Source organism: Typopeltis vanoorti, chromosome 26 (genome assembly GCF_054136105.1).
Source record: "Typopeltis vanoorti isolate ZY-2024b chromosome 26, IOZ_Tvanoo_1.0, whole genome shotgun sequence".
Lineage (NCBI taxonomy): Eukaryota > Metazoa > Arthropoda > Arachnida > Uropygi > Thelyphonidae > Typopeltis > Typopeltis vanoorti.
Window position 1 is genome coordinate 6,688,276 of NC_143574.1, and position 17,492 is coordinate 6,705,767.

General features: G+C 37.5%; 1 protein-coding gene across 1 annotated transcript in view; it reads left to right on the forward strand.

Annotated features, from left to right (window-relative positions):
* Positions 1–17,492, forward strand: part of LOC150092290 (glycogen debranching enzyme) — a 461,626-nt gene that overhangs the window by 303,697 nt on the left and 140,437 nt on the right. The window contains exon 18 of the mRNA XM_090414998.1: positions 3,260–3,393. Coding sequence (XP_090271124.1) covers positions 3,260–3,393 — 134 coding nt within the window. The remainder of the gene's footprint in view (positions 1–3,259; positions 3,394–17,492) is intronic.

The following is a 17,492-nucleotide window of genomic DNA, read 5'->3' on the forward strand; positions in this document are numbered from 1 at the left end:
TGGGAAGAAATATTTATTAGCAGCAAAGAAAGCTGTATACCACGAGTGAAGAAGAGAACACAATTTGGTGTAACATGGATAACAAACAATATCAAACAGAACTGTAAGTTAAAATGAGGTTATGGAAGAGATATAAGGATTGGGGGGGAGGTGGCGAGCATATGCATGAAGAATATAACTGAGGCTAGGAGAGTGACTTGTATGATTAGGAAGGCATCTCAAGGCAAATCTCTACTACGAGAAGGGTCGATCTCTACTATGAGGAGAGATTGACCCTTCAGAAATGATTGTGGAAGGGATCTGGGGGGTGATGATTGATGGAAACCTGAAATTCAAGGAAAATATTGCAAAGGTGATGAAGGGAATTCAGAGAATTGCTGCAATACTGAGGACACTGACCCTGTAGAGATAAAAGAGTTGTCATTCCATTGTATAAATATATTGATGGGTGGCTACATACCCTGTTGGCAGAACTGCTGGAAGAATTGGATGGGGAGAGCAAGGGATCTTGGGGGGATGATGATTGATGGAAACCTGAAATTCAAGGAAAATATCAAAGTGGTGAAGGTAACCCAGAGGATTGCTGCAATACTGACGACACTGACTCTGCAAAGAATTTTGTTGTACTGTTTGTACAACAATTTTTGTTGTACAAACAGTACAAAATATTGTACAGTCGTCCTGATACCAAAGATGGTATCAGGATGACTGTACAATGTTAGTTATGAGGATTGGCTGAGGGAATGTGGACTGCAGAGTTTGGTGGATAGAAGGAGAGGTGATATGATTGAGACTTTTGAACTGTTAAGAGGTAGTTACAGGGTTGACACTGGGGAGTTTTTTCATTTGGTAGAATGGAGAGGGGGGAGTAAGAGGATGAGGTGTTCTTTCTTTGCATGGAAGGTAGTTGAACCATGGAGTGCATTGCCTGATAGAGTGGTGAGATCACAAATGGTTAATGAGTTCAAGGAGTGGTATGATATACTTTATTTTTTCTCAGGTGGACCTCCCATGATGAGTGTTGTGACTCCATGGAGGTCTGAATCATAATTATTATAAGATAATATCAAAGCTGATAATGAAAGTGTTACTGTCATAATAAATCAAACAGAATACAATTTAAAATATTATTATGCTTGTCAGATTATAATTCAAGATCGGGCTATACATGGAAGAAGAAATGTTCTAAATTTTTTGTTTTGGCCCAGTGAAATCACTAAACAAGTGGTAAGCATAACATAAACTTTGTTAACTACTCCAAATTTATGGAACGGCAAAAATTCATACACCTGATATGTTACCTACCACATGCAGTAGTTGATAATCTAAACATTCCTACTTACAAATTGCCAGGATGTTAACAAAATCTCTTGCCTTTCTCTTCACAAGTATTCTATCTCCCGCCCTCTTTCCCTTTAAAAAATTTGTTTATTTCCACCAAACACCACATGATTAAAAATTTTGGCATGAATAGTTTTAATATTACATATATTTACTATTATACCACTAACAAAGACCCTGATTTCATAAAATCCCACATCTCTGAAGTGGAGCATATTTGGAAATTTGAAAATTACTCTAGAGTTCCATCATGCTGTTTTGAATGGTTTACATGGAATGGTAAAATATACAGACAGCTTGATGGAATTGCAATGTGTTTTTCCCTCTCTCCTTCCCTGAATTTTTCTATAGAACATTTAGAGAACAAAGTACTCTCAACACAGCTACACTTGAATATTTTTTGCTATGTAGATGATGTGTTTGCTGTTTGACTCATTGCCTAAACATTAATTTTTAATGCAAAAAATTCAGCTACTTCACACATTTTTAATCAATGCTATAACTTGTATAAAATGCACAATGGCCCCAATCCTTTCACCAGCTACACAAGAATAAACCTAAACCTATCTACTCTACCTGAGGCATGTCAAAAAAATGATAGTCAAAGTTCTATAATCTCTGTACCACTCTAATGACATTCATCTATTCACATAAGAACAAGCTTCATTTTCTGTCACATCCAATGTATGTAACATGCCTTGTAACTTGGCTTGCTATGGACATACACACACAGGAAGATCTGTTGACATCCACCCTTGGAGAAAAGAAGAAATACATTTACTACCATTATTATGTTAAATCAGGACTGACGAACACATTTTGGACATCTCTTCACACAGGATTAGTTAAAGAAAAGAAACTACAGCACCAAGTTGAAGGGACTATATTTTTGAGTCACCAGCAATGATTCATTCTCCAAATTTGAATAAGTATGCTTGCATTAATTTACCAGAATTTGCGAGAATCATTTTAATATCAGTTCTCTTCCAACAGCTGTAAACTTTAGAGAGCACTAGAATACAATTTGGACATGTTTCAACTACCATTTGAGTGTTAATTACTAGTTGACAAGTTGTTTGTGATCTGAGAGTTTGAAATGCACTGAAATATTAGTAAAAAATAAATATTTATGTTGAACAAAATAATATCTTGTTTTTTTTCTTGCAATCATAGTTCATTAAAAAAAAAAGTTAATCGGTAAAAGCAGAAGCATCAACAAAGTCATGTGGTGAATTATGTAATTTTAAAATAGCAAGGTGCTATGTTAAACATAATATTATTGCTTTTTTTTTATATATGAAATTTGATTATGTTACCTTTGCCAAAGTTGGAAACATAAACAGAGCCAGAGGCTTAGTAAAACATGCTATGTGAAACATCATGCAGTGAAGATACTAATTTGATGTTTTCTTACAAATATTTTGTGGGCTTCAGCCAGTTAATATTATTGTTTAAATATATTGTTGTATTTGATATTAAATATTATATTGTATTGTAGTCCGTGCGGTTAGCCTAGTGGCTGTGCACTTCACAACCATATGCCTGGGGAAGGAGTGTCCTAAGTTCGATTCCCATCAGAGACATGAGGAGCATGTCAAGTTAGCTGGTCTTAGGCGTGGACAGTAGGGTTTTTTCCCCAGTTTATTCTGGGGGTTTTCATCCCTCAAAGCAGGCAAACTGGCCTTGAGAACTCACCACTACAGACATAGGATACACCGGGACGTAGGGCTGACCACCTTATCCTGTGAACGGTTTGAGGTCCGATCATTAATAAACCCTCGACACTGCAAGGTAAAAGAGGGTAAGAGGAAGATGAGAGATGAGATGATATATTATTGTAAATATTACATATTATCAGAATTCATCATAATCTTATCAGTTATTTCATAATTCATATTTTGTGTCATTTGAACTTTAGCTTGGCATTTGGTTCCAAGATGTATTTTCACATCTCCGTAAGATCCCTCGCTATCTTATTCCATGCTACTTTGACACAATAATTACTGGAGCATACTGTGGACTCCTCACAGCTGTTTGGAGGAAAATGTCTGTGTAAGTATTTAATACTGATTACTTTCTATTACTTTTGATTATAAATAAAATGCTTATTTAAAATTTGATATCTTATTTTAGAAATCTTTCTGCTAAAAGTAATTTATTTTTGCAAGAGATGCCACTTTAAAACATGCAGTCTTTCTCATCTACAATATTTATCACTCTCAGAAAGCAAAAGGATACAATAATTGATCTATCTTATCTAAGGTACAAAATGAAGCTCTGATAGTTAAACCTATTATAATCAGACAGTCATTAGATTTGTTTCCAGTTTCTTACCGATGGTATTTCTATTCACCAGAAACATGAAGATGTAGATATGGTCCAAATCTCAGAATTATTCTTCAAAATTATCATCACAAAAAATTATGTATTTATTGTATTTTAGTTATCTTTTGGGTCTTGAGGTTTGTCTGTTTTTTTTTCACTACTATTGGTTAAAAGTTCCTCTCTCATTTTTCTCTCTCTATCTTTTTGATTTATCTTCATGCAAATTCTTCATGCAGTTAGAACATAAGGAAAATTCAGAAGAAAATTCCATCATCTAAGTGATGGAAGCCTGAGCCCACCATCCTTCACCCTCACATGGAAATATGCAGTAGGAGTGTCAGGCGGCAGTTGGTGCCATGATCTCACGGCTGAACGGATAGCCCTGTCCATTCGGGACAGTACCGAGATATGTCCTACCAACTTGTGGTAAAAGCGAGGTAGGAGATAGTGGGAAAGGAGAAACAGTCTTTGCTGGGGGCTTGAGAGGAGCTTTCCTCAAAGAAGTGATCCCAGCTTCTAGGATAGAAGGGACAGAAGACCTTCCTTTTAGGGTGAACATGATGATGCCAAGGTATCTCCGCTCTTCCAGGATAGTCAAAGCATGCAATGGCCTCCCATGCAGGGAAAACTCTATAGTCTCGACTTTAAGCTTCTTGTCATGACCAGAGGGAACTGGAGCTAAAGAGCAGGACTTCTCTACATTAATAGAAAGGCCTCGAATATAGAAACTGTCAACTGCCCGGTCAAGGAGTTCCTGCAAGCCTACCTTAGTAGCGGCTACGAGAATAAGATCGTCTGCAAAGGCCATAGCGTTAAAGGAAGACGCGCACAGAGAGTAGCCTATATGGCTAGGAAGAGAGTGAAGAAACTCATCTGTGATGCAGTTAAAGAAAAGGGGAAATAGAGGTTCACCCTGCCGAATACCCTACACTGCGGGAATAGAAGTCACATGGGAACCTGTACTGATAGTGATGGAGCTCCCCAAGTATAGCTTCATAACATAGGAAAGAAAGGGTTCTGGACATTCAGCAATAGACAGCGCTACAAGGAGAGCAGGAAGGATCAAAGGCCTTTTGGAGCACCAGCGACGCCATATATAGAGGCTTAAGGCGGTGGCAGGAATCAGAGAGAAGAGAAGAAAGGAGATATATATTCTCGGCACCATCCGAAGGGACAAAAGCTCTCTGTCTATAATCATACTGTATATGTTGCTGAAGTCGTTTCATTAAGATTTTATGATAGAGTCTAAGTATCATGGGAAGATGGTAATAGGTCTAAAGTCTGATGCACAGCTCGAAGTTTCTTTCTTCGGAATGAAGATAGTTCTTGAAGCGTGTAGGTATGGTGGCATTGTTTTACTGGAAAGGAGAATGTCCATTAAGTCTTGAAGAATCTTCAGCAGCACCTTCCGAAGCCTAGACGCAGAAAAGTCATCAGTTGGAGGCTGAAAAATTGGATGGAAGAGCTGCTTTGATCTCCTGGATGGAGACAGGCTGGTATGTTTGAAGGGCAGGAATGGACCTCAATACTGTAGGATGGTCATCATCAGAGAATTGTGGAGGTGGAGCAGAAAAGACTGTACTCCAGAATCTGCAGATCCATGAGAATATTTTATAATCCAATCCCATATTCTCCAATTTATGCAACAATCATTCATGATGTATCCATTCCCCTTGTCTAGCTCAATGGTAACATTATTGTAGAATGTGAGCAAGTTGCTAAAACATGACCTTCCCTTAGTATCAAAATCATCATGTAAGCTAGAGGTAGAGGAGGAGCATCGTCAAGGATGGTTTTGGCACATTGCCCTCTATTCTTTTTATAGAGGGCCTGCATAGCTGCATAGGCCCTGTTCCTCTGCTTCCTATTTGACAAAGTCATTGTAGAATTTGATGTAGGCTGATGTTGACGAGGCATCAAGTGTTCGGAGAATTCAGCATGGAGGTAGTCATTTAACTGATCTGTGATATCCATTCCCAGAAGATGAGTCTGGATGAGAGATTTAAGAATTTGATGGTTATATTCCGGAAGAGGAGGATCATCTAGAGATGATGTCAGTCTGAGAATCAAAGCCTCTTCTTCAACAGCAGGGTGGTGGCTGGAAAATGGAGAGGCAGGGACAGGAGATATGGAGATATTACCTGTGGTGGATGGGCTGCCAATTCTTGAACTAAGGCTTTGTAACTGGCTTTCCATCTATGACACTTGATGGCATCCAAAGATCTTAATGGCAACACCTTAAATAAAGCCCTTTAGCCGTCAAATCGATCTCATGAGCGGTGAGGATCTTTTCTTCTTCGGCAGTCAAATGTGCTCTGACGTGCTCAGTTCTTATTGAACTTCAGCTGGATGTTTCATGGTGTGATGCACACCAATGCCAACTGCAGTGGAGAATGCACAATTGCAGACTTGACATACGAAGTGGCTAAGATTTGGAACTCCTTGACCTCTGGAACAAGCATGATGAGAACTTGAAAAAATGGGTTGATGACAGTCCTTTCTTTTAACTTTCTTCCTGAGGATGCCACTGGGACAGGTGGCAGGATCACCTCCAAACAAGAAACAGACATCTGGAATCACACTCGATGAGTTTCCTGGCTCCGGCCTATAAGAGTCGGAGCCTTCGTCTGATGAGTTATTGCAAGCGAGGAACCTTAACCCTACCAGGGCTGCTAACTCTCGAAGGGAGGAATAGTGTAGCAGGCTAGTTAGTCACCCGAAGGTGTCCAGGAATCGCCCCTAGGAGGCCGCCTACTGCTGCACTTGCAAAGTGTCTCAGGGGATGTGCAAGCCAAGACAACAACGTTTCAGATTCCCAAAATCTTGCAGATTCACATCCCCCATATACCACTTTTTGATGTCTGTCAGTTAACCATCCTTATATCCATGAGAATATTTATAATCCAATCCCATATTCTCCAGTTTATACAACAGTCATTCATGATGTATCCATTCTTCTTGTCTAGCTCAATGGTAACATTATTGTAGAATGTGAGCAAGTTGCTAAAACCTTCTCTAAGACCTTCTCTTAGTAAACCCATGCTGTTCATTGCAAAGTAGAGATTCTCTGTCAACCCATTTCTGAATGCGAGCCCTAACCAACTTTTTCAGAATCTTTACAACCACTCCTGAGATGCTTTGCACACTTTTTTATCTGTGCTGATATCCCATCGTTCCCTATTGCTGAATTCTTATTCAGGTTGTGCAACAGATCTGTTGCCTCCTCCTCACACACCCAAATTTCTTCGTCCACTGATGTTGCATACATTAGGTTGATAGCTTTTAGCAAAATGGGCACTTATTACTTGAAAAACCTCTTCTGCATCTGTAACCTTCACATCATCTGCATTCAGTAGAGTTATTCTTTCTTTTACTTGCAGCATAATGATAGAATTCGTTGGGATTTGTCTTTAGCTTCCAGAGGCAGTTTCTTTTCCTACTCAGACTTAGCTTTCTGTACAACAGTTCTGACTCTTCTGGCCTGCTGCTTATAATTTTCATAATGGACATCATCCTTTTCTTACAAATCTCTTGCTTGGTAAGAATACACATCCATTTGACTCCCGCCCTATTTATTTTTCTCTCTGGACACAATTCTGAAACTGCATCATTTAAGTATTTTTTAAATGCTTCCCATGCACTGTTGATATTCTTCCCATCCAACAACTGATACCATTATGCTGAACCCAGTATACTTCTCAGTTGGTCATAATTTCCTGCTTTTTACTTCATCATGTAACCTTTTCTGAATGAAATATTTCTAAATTTAGCCATTTCCCAAGTGTGGACCATATGATCACTGTCACCAATCAGAGGCAAAATAGTTACATCTTTAACTGAGATACCCTCTAACACTATAATCAAATCTTTGACCTCAAGTTCGTTTTGTCACATGCTGCTTGAGGAAGTTGTTTCATAACAGCTCAATAAATTCAGTTTCATTCTTCTCATGAGATTTTACTGCTGCCCAATCACTGTTTGGTTAATTAAAGTTTCCCATTATGATTACTCTTTTCCCACCCATCATCTTTATTTGGTGATGCATTTCTTCATCACTAGCAACCGAACCACTAGGTCTGTAATAATAAGTTGTTTCATAACAGCTCAATAAATTCAGTTTCATTCTTCTCATGAGATTTTACTGCTGCCCAATCAATCTTTTCCCACCCATCATCTTTATTTGGTGATGCATTTCTTCATCACTAGCAACCGAACCACCAGGTCTGTAATAATAAGTTGTTTCATAACAGCTCAATAAATTCAGTTTCATTCTTCTCATGAAATTTTACTGCTGCCCAATCAATGTTTGGCTAATTAAAGTCTCCCATTATGATTACTCTTTTCCCACCCATCATCTTTATTTGGTGATGCATTTCTTCATCACTAGCAACCGAACCACCAGGTCTGTAATAATACCCCACTACTTATTCGATCTTGTTAGTTTCCACCTTACACTCACAGAGAACCCTAACCTCTAGAGAGCATGTCCCCTGGGTGGCAGATAGGGTATCCCACCAGATATGATGGGGTGTCCGAATATGTTGAAGAAGGACTCGTGGACCAACAGGGCCACAGGGGGCTATTGTCTCAATAGCAAGGGAAGTGGCTTTCCTTGCTAAGGGAAGTTAGTCCCCTTAGCAAGGAAACCTAGCTAAGGGAAGTTAGTCCCCTAGCTAGGTTATCCTCTCTTCCCTCTTCTTTGAGGTTGCCCCCCCCCCTTGATTTTTAAACTTTCCTATATGGAACGTGGTCTGGAACAGGCCACTTGACCTATAAGCCTGAAAGGAAGAAGAGATTCCACCTTACACCAGATGGTTTCAAACTCATTGCCATATGAAAAACTATTACTAGTATTGCAATCATAGTTCTCACCACTAACTGGATTTGAGTCCAAAAGCATTAGTAGCATGCTCTCCTCTCCTATCCTGTCTATCCTTCCTAAAAATAATGTACCCTTTACACTCGATACCAGTTAGTATGATTCTGATAGCCACTCTTATTAATGCTTACAATCTTGAGGTCCGAACATATTGACCAAGGCAACAAACTTTACTTTGTTTCTGATATTCGTAGCATTTGGAAAGAATGTGAAAGAAATACCAGGTGGATGAGGATGATGTCAGTAATGAAAATTATAAGGAGCAGGCCAGAAGAGTTACAATTGTTATGTAGAAGACAAAGCCTGTGTATGAAAAGAGGTTGACTCTGCAAGCTAATGACAATCCAAAAGAATTCTTTTCTTTTAGGCTTACACGGTGATCCGAATGCATTTTTGAAAATTATGGAGACAACTACCGTGTTAGAAACATTCAAACATGGTAATTGTCTCCATTATTTCCAAAAGAATTCTGTCATTATGCTACAAGTAAAAGAAAGAATGAATATGTAAAAACTCTACTAAATGCAGAAGGTATGTGGATGACAGATGCAGAAGAGATTGTTTATGCAATGAAAAATTTTATCTTCTTTCCACTGTCTTGGAACTTGTGCTGTTGCATGACTATTATTAAAAAGGTATGCAAATGCTAATGCCAATTTCCTGGAACATTCCACCCTTAAGAGATGTGGTGATATGTCATTAAAGCCTATTGATTTATTTTCGTTTTGCTTATTTTTTTGCTCATATACTTCCTGCTTGCTCACTTTTAAGCCATCCTCTCCTATGTCCAATACACATAAGTTTTTCATTATTTCACTCTGATGAGGATAAAATAGCCTTATAAATTGTTCACTGAATACCTCGTGATACCTTCTGCAGCATTTACCATTCTATTATCTTCATCTATTAACATCATCTTACCATAATCATTTTTCCTTCTACTTGCCACATATCTGAAAAACTTTCTAGAGATTTTAACTATAACACTTTTTTTGAATGTTAGTCAAGTGAGTTTTAATTTATCGTCCTACATGTTTCACTGATTTTTGCTATAGGCATATCCAGGGAATACAATTGGTAAGCTATATGAAGGTAACAGACTAGGTTTTAACTGACAGTTCTAATTCATACAAAATTAGTATTGTGTGAGACAATGCGCGTGTCTTGGGAACATGATTTATTTGTTACGAGACATAATGTAATTGGCGTGAAAGTTCATTTCTTTGATGTTTAGTGATCTAATTAAAGCTTTCCAAATTTCCGGTAGGATTAGACCTTGATTCTTATTTAGGTTTTCTGTTGAACGGGCCACTGTAGCAGCCTCCTTGAAGGTTCTGGAATGGTAGTTCTCTTCTATATAGGGCATATGACTCTCATCCCACTCAATGAGATAGTTGGTAGTGGCAAAGTGCCAAGAAAGGCCCTGAAATATCTTGTCTGTTGTTTCTGACCTATCCTATGTGCTCCTTCTGTCTCGTTTCGAAGCTTCTAGAGATCTGAACAATGTAACTAACACCACAGGAGCAAGGTATATTATATACTCCAGAGTACTTGCAGAATGGATGAGGGTCTTTTGGTGATCTTAAAAATTCCGAATAGTATTAACCGGCTTGAATGTTACTCTAATATTGTGTGGTTTTAGAAGGATAGGCAATTTTTTGGAAATGCTGCTGACAAATGGAATAGTTATAGTACTGATCTATTGGGGGTCATCACGTTGTCTTTGTGGTATATCCGAAAAGAGAATTTTGTTGCAGAATCGTTTTGGATAACCATTTAAGGATAGCTCTCTGGATATTGTAGTTAATTCTTTTTGTAAGTCATCTTGGTCTGTTGTTTAATGTATAGCTCTTTTCTTAAGCATATGGATAATGCTAAGTTCTAGGATATATGATGTGACGAGTTGAAATGGAGGTAACATCCAGTATTCCTAGGTTTTCTATACACAGACAGGTTGATACTGTTATTAGTTTGTTTCTTTATTAGGATGTCTAGGAATGAAAGTTTTTCATCTTTTTCAATTTCTGATGTGAATTTGATGGTATGGTGGAAACTATTGATTTGGTTGAGATAATCCATTAGTTCTTCTTTTGTATGATTCCAAATGATAAAGATGCGATCAACATATCTGTATCAAGTTTTCGGTTTTGCGGTAATTTGAGATAAGATTTTATCCTCTAGGTCTTCCATGAATAAGTCAGCACAAGAAGGAGAGAGGAAGCTACCCATGGCTAATACGGTAAGTTGTTTGTAGACTGATTTTCGCCAAATGAAATAGTTCAAAACTAAACAATGATTGAACAAAGTAGTGATGTCTCTTGGGAACAAGTTGTCTAAGATGTTGATGACTTCCATAACTGGAATGTTTATAGTCATAGGATATGTCAGAAACAACAGACAAGATATTTCAGGCCTTTCTTGCCACTTTGCCTCTACCAACCATTTCATTGAGTGGGATAGGAGTCATATACCCTATATAGAAGAGAACTACCATTCCGAACCTTCAAGGAGGCTGCTATGGTCACCCGTTCAACAGGAAACCTAAATAAGAATCAAGGTCTAATCCTACCGGAAATTTGGAAAGCTTTAATTAGATCACCAAACATCAAAGAAATGAACTTTCACGCCAATTACATTATGTCTCTTAACAAATAAATCATGTTCCCGAGACACACGCATTGTCTCGCACAATACTAATTTTGTATGAATTAGAACTGTCAATTAAAACCTAGTCTGTTACCTTCATATAGCTTTGAAACATGTAGGATGATAAATTAAAACTCACTTGACTAACATTCAAAAAAAGTGTTATAGTTATTATACAAGTAGTCAAGAAAGAAAATCACACACTCTAGGGTTTTTCTTGGCCACATATCTGAAAAACTTTCTAGGGTTTTTCTTGGCCTGATTTGCTAATTTCTGCTCATGCTGTAGTTTTGCTGTTCTTACCAACTGAGCCACCTTCTTGGTCTGCTCTTTATACTCCTCATGCAATTGATTGCTACCATTTTTCATCTTGTGCTGCCTCCCCAGTGTCCTCTTCTTCTAAATTTCTTGCTTAATCTCTTTCTTCATCCATTTGATATGTACTTTATTCAGTCCTTTGACCTTCAGAATACATTCACACACCATTGTTATTAAGTATCTTTTGGTTTTGTAATTTTATTTTCCACTTGGTTAGACTATAATAAATTTAGTTTAATCCTTTACACAAGTGTAAGCAAACACAGTTTGCACCTGAAGTATTTTCAGGACTGAGCCAACTTGTAGTAAAGGTGACCAAGCTCTCATCACTCCTTGTCTTAGTATCTCCCATAATACAAAGCACATCTCCTTGTGGACGTGTGTAATGCTATGCATTAAGGAAAGGGCCACTACCCAGACCGGTTTCGACCTTTATTGAGGTCTCGTCAGTGGGAGCCAGACCCAGAAGTGATGATACTAAGGCAGAAGCAATGAAGAGGTCATATTTACCTGTACGAGTTTCCGAAAGGTGTACCACCTTATTATTAAATTACTCTGGATTTAGAGAAAGATGTTGGAAGTTTATTTTCCACTTGATTAGACTATAATAAATTTAGTTTAATCCTTTACTCAAGTGTAAGCAAACAAACGTATAGGTAATATGACCTCTCCATTGCTTCTGCCTTAGTATCACCACTTCTGGGTCTGGCTCCCACTGACGAGAACGCAATAAAGGTTCGAAACCAGTCTGGGTCATGGCCCTTCCCTTAATGCATAGCATTATACATGTCCGCAAGGAGATGTGCTTTGCATTATGGACAATACTGAGACAAGGAGTGATGAGAGCTTGGTCCACCTTTACTACAAGTTGCCTCAGTCCTGAAAATACTTCAGGTGCAAACTTTTTTTGCTTACACTTGGGTAAGCAAACAAAGTCTACACCTCATTCCATGCTATAGCTCCAAGCTGTCTCCTAACTTTTTCATGAGAATTGTCTATACGTTAGCACAAGAAAAGTATATTTAATATAGATATTTCAGTTTGAAAATAACAAGCTATCATCAGTGGCTAGACAGAAAACAGTTTCTTACAAGTAGAATACAAACAATTGATCATTCAATATTAGAACGAGCTGCATAATGTTATGTTGTTAATCATGATATCATTTCACCGAAGAAAGGCAAACATAAAAGTGAAGAATATTTACGTGTATACATTTACAATGTCATACAAAAACCTTAATTTATGAAATCATGCTAAAGATTAGACAGATGTAGTATCTAGAACGTCTTCATTAAATAGTCAGTAATAGTCATTAAAAAAAGTCAGTCCAAATATTTACATGTATACATTTACAATGTCATTCAAAAAACTTAATTTATAAACATAATTATAAAATTATGCTAAAGATATCATTAGACAGATGTAGTATCTAGAATATCTTCATTAAAAAAAAATAAATAAATAAAATAAATAAATAAATAAAATTAATGTGTTACTTGGATCAAACTTTCCCAGATTTTGACATAGATAGGTAGTCATTATGATTCAGGTTAGGGCAGTGAAGTAAGGCCTCAGCACTCTCTTTGAATAGACATTCGAATTTATGCTGACATCTGTGTAGAAGGCAAGTTTTAAACCAGAGAATGTTGTGGTTTGTGTCTATTCCATGTTGCGCCAATCCAGATTTATTGGATTTGTTGTGAAGAATATAAGATTGTTCTTGTATTATTTTTTCTATAGAGCATCCGGTTTGTCCAAAGTAAAAAAAGATGGTAGTTCACATGGAATTTGGTATACACCAGGAAGAGATATAGTTGAGCATTTTTTTTTTTTTTATCTTTAGATGAGGGGAAATAGGTGGATATTTTATTAACTGATCCGAATAACATATTAATTTTTTATTTATTTATTTATTTAATATCTTTTTAATGAAGACCTTCTAGATACTACATCTGTCTAATGATATCTTTAGTATGATTTTATAAATTAAGTTTTTTTGTATGACATTGTAAATGTATACATGTAAACATTCTTCACTCTTATGTTTGCCTTTCTTCAGTAAAATGATATCGTGATTAACCATATAACACCAGATGGCTCGTTCTAATTTTGAATGATCAATTGTTTGTATTCTACCTTGTAAAAAATTGTTTTCTATCTAGCCACTGATTGTAGTTTATTTTAAAACTGAAATATCTGGCAGTATATTAAATATACTTTTCTTGTGCTAACGTGTAGATAATTCTTAATTTCATGTCACAAGTTTCTCTCAAAAGTAAAAAATAACTTTTTCATAATCACCAGCTGTGTAAGTTCACATAAATCCTTTCTGGCTAGTCACAAATCAGGTGATCACTTCATGATCACTCTCACCAACTGAAGAGAAATGCAGAACTCCACTCACAATCATATCCTCTAATGAAATTAGCAGATTTCACACTCTTGATCCTTGTGTCCTCTCCTTTACATACTGCCTGAGGCATCAATACCAAAACTGGGTTTTGGTATTGATGTGTGACCACAACCCAGTTTTACTGCAATGGTCCCAACTTCATCTGGACAAAACTAAAGACTACTCTATACAAATCTGTTGGCATAGTTCCAACCATTGACTCAAAGGGAAAAAATCAATGACTCAGTTTCAAGCTTAGAAAAGTAAACAACTGCCACTGTGGATGTGCCATGCACAAACTCTCTGACCAACTTTCAGATGAGATTAAAAACCTGATCCATGAAAAGAAGAGAGCCAGGCATCAATACCACAGAATTTCTTGTCCCAGAACACTGATGAGTGCTCAATCAGGCTACAAAGAAAGTTCGATATATATGCTCAAAACTATCGAAATCAACAGTGGAAGACAAAATGTCAGTCCTTAAACACAGAAGACTAGGCACTTTGGAAAATGGCTAAAACTGTATGCACAGACCACAGACCATATGTGGTCTGATTTACTGTGGCATTGGCAAAATTGAAACCTTTGCTTGATGACCTAGAGAAGCAGTGTTGTCCAAACTACACTCATGCAGATCTAGACTTTATCGGTGAAATGTACACCTGGATACATTGTACACTAAAATGCTACAGAGCACATAAACCCCATCCAACTGATATCACCTGCTGAGGTACATGAAATCATCACCAACCTTAAGAATTGGAAAGCACCAGTCCCAGTTGGGATTTCTGACAAAATTATTAAATTCCTGCCATATAAAGTTGTAATGCACATTATTATTATTATTATTAATACAACATTTAGATATCACTATTTCCCTGCACGATGGAAAGCAGCAGATATAATCTTAATCCCAGAACCAGGAAAAGCAGCACACCTTCCCCAAAACTATTGTCCAATTAGCCTCCTTTCCTGCCTAGGAAAATTGCTGAGAGGGTAGTAGTAAGAAGACTATAGAAAGTCACTAAAGAAATCTCATCTGCGATGTGCAGTTTGGATTCTGGGAGAACCACTCCACAGAACATGTTTTAAGAGTTGTGGAAAACATCGGTGTAGGGTTCAAGTGGAAGCATCACACAGTGATCTTCCTGAAAACAGCCAAGGCATTTGACAAAATATGGCACAATGGACTTCTTTTCAAACTAGGCCAAATTCCCACTAGGACTGAGGTACCAAATCGTACCTCAGTGATTGCAAATTCTGACTGAAGCTACAGGGAAATAGATCATCTGAATACAACATCACTGTAGGCATCCCCCACCCCACCCCACCCCACCTCACTGGCTCCCTGCTATCACCTCTGCTCTTTGCTATCTATGTAGTTGACATCCCTTGTACAGTTGCCATCATAATGGTACTGCATAATGGTAATGCAGATGATACTGCAATAAAAGTCTGTTCCTCTCAACCCAGATTGGCAACCAAAAACTGCAAAATGCAGTCTCAGTACTAGAACAGTGGTTCAGAAAATGGCAAATCAATGTTAATGCAGACAATAGCACTGCAGTGCTCTTCACAAGAAGATAAGTAAACATGATAAGATGAGTAAACATGACAACTTTGCTGCCAGAGGGCAAAGTTGTCATGTTTGATACCCCCATTCTATGGCAAACAGCAGCCTAATACTTAGGGATACAACAAGATAAAGGACTTCACTTTACAACTCAAAAGCAAATAGGGCAATGGGGAAGCTATCCCCATTACTGAATCATCATAGCCAGCTAAGCACTGAACTATTGACTGCTACAAGATGCTGATCAGGCCGGTCCTGATATATACCTCATCCACATGGAGTCCCACAGCAGATTCAAACATTAGCAAACTAGGACAATCCAAAACAAATGTTTATGAATATAACACACATGGTTTGTAAGAAACGTATAGCTTAACTGAAAAGCCAACATCTCTGAGATCAAAACTTTCCTGTGGGAAAAGGCTGCAAAATTCTTTGCAAATGCTGTCATCCACCCTAACCCACTAGTCCCATTCTGTTCCTATATTGTGTTCTGTTCTCTAAGATTGTCATCTTTAATTTAACCTGCTCTGTACCCATACAATAAATAAATAAAAAATCTACTAATATGTCAATCAGTAGACTACAGAGAGCATGACCCTGCAAAACATAAACCATATTGAACAAGTAAGTTTTTTAAGCCATTGCCAGAAGCTCAAAATGGTGAGTCTATGGCTCAATAATATTCCAAGCCTGTTATGGTGTACTACTTAGCAGTAGACTAAAACAAATATCTCAGGATAAACATTCTAAAAAAAAACCATACTGAACAAGTATTTTTTTTTATTATAAAAAAAAAGACTCGCTGACAATGCGTGAGCCAAGTGCTCATTAATATGCCTTAATCCAGAAATTTTGCTGTAAATCCAACATAAAGGATATAGGACCATAGGTCAAATCAATCCATCTTGCCAGAACAATTAATAGTTAACCTTGGGTCCCAGTAGATCCGGAGGGTTTTCCTACAGAGTATTTTTCGGTTTGAGTTTTTCTTCACTATGACAGCTTAAATCTCCCAGTGCTCTCTCAGAATATCTCCCTTAGTAGGTGTCAGTTCACAGAGTGGGTATGGTGGTGTGTATTGTGTTCTGCTGGCTTCAGCCATTGCACATTGACTTTCGCTTCTGCTCAGTGTGGGGGTCCTTTATCCTAGTGGTCTCTACTTCTTTGCAGGCACTCTTAAATATAGGAAATTTTCTCCTTGTTTTTTATAGCACTATTCTTTTGTCTGGGATTCCTTCTTTTTCCTTGCAGGCACTACTGTTGTTTCAGTGAGAAATTTTTTCTGTGCTGTAAGTGCTTTTATCACAGGATTTGAAGATTTTCATACCTTTTGCTAGTGGTGTGCAAGATCTCATGACAGAATCTCTATCAGGCCTGTTCTTCTTTGATTTTTCCTTTTAATGCAGAAATTAATTAAAAGTGATTTCTCTTCCTCCAAGAGTATAAAAACCCTCCAGTTTGAAATTACTGCACCTCAAAAAGAAATCATCAAAGAATTACGAGACAGGCAAACAATATATACTTATTTATTGTGATGACGTGGTGTTCATCACCAAGTCATCACAAGAGGTCTCACTACTAGAGACAAACTACTAATCAGGAGCCAAGTTCAGACAGGAAATGAAACAGCAAGTTTCTGCACATACTGGCCATTGAGTTAGAAACCTTTATGCAGATATGTGTAAAAGTTTCTAATGCATTGTATATATAGAATACATAGTCATGTACATCACTATGTGTTCTGCATGTTGCCTAGAACACATCACTACATGTTCTAAGCATCTATTTAAAAATACTGCTCATCAGTAATTGACAATAATGTTGATCACAATGTGAAAAACAAAGGTTCTTTTTGGAGTTCAATAAAGGGCTTATTGTGGGTTCCTGTCTGGCTGGAACCACGATTCCTTAGAGAATATGAGAAATAAATTCCCTACCATCGTTATTGCAAATCAGGACTGAGAAACCACACTTTGGTTCCCACAGTTCAGTGACCTGTAACATTCTCCTA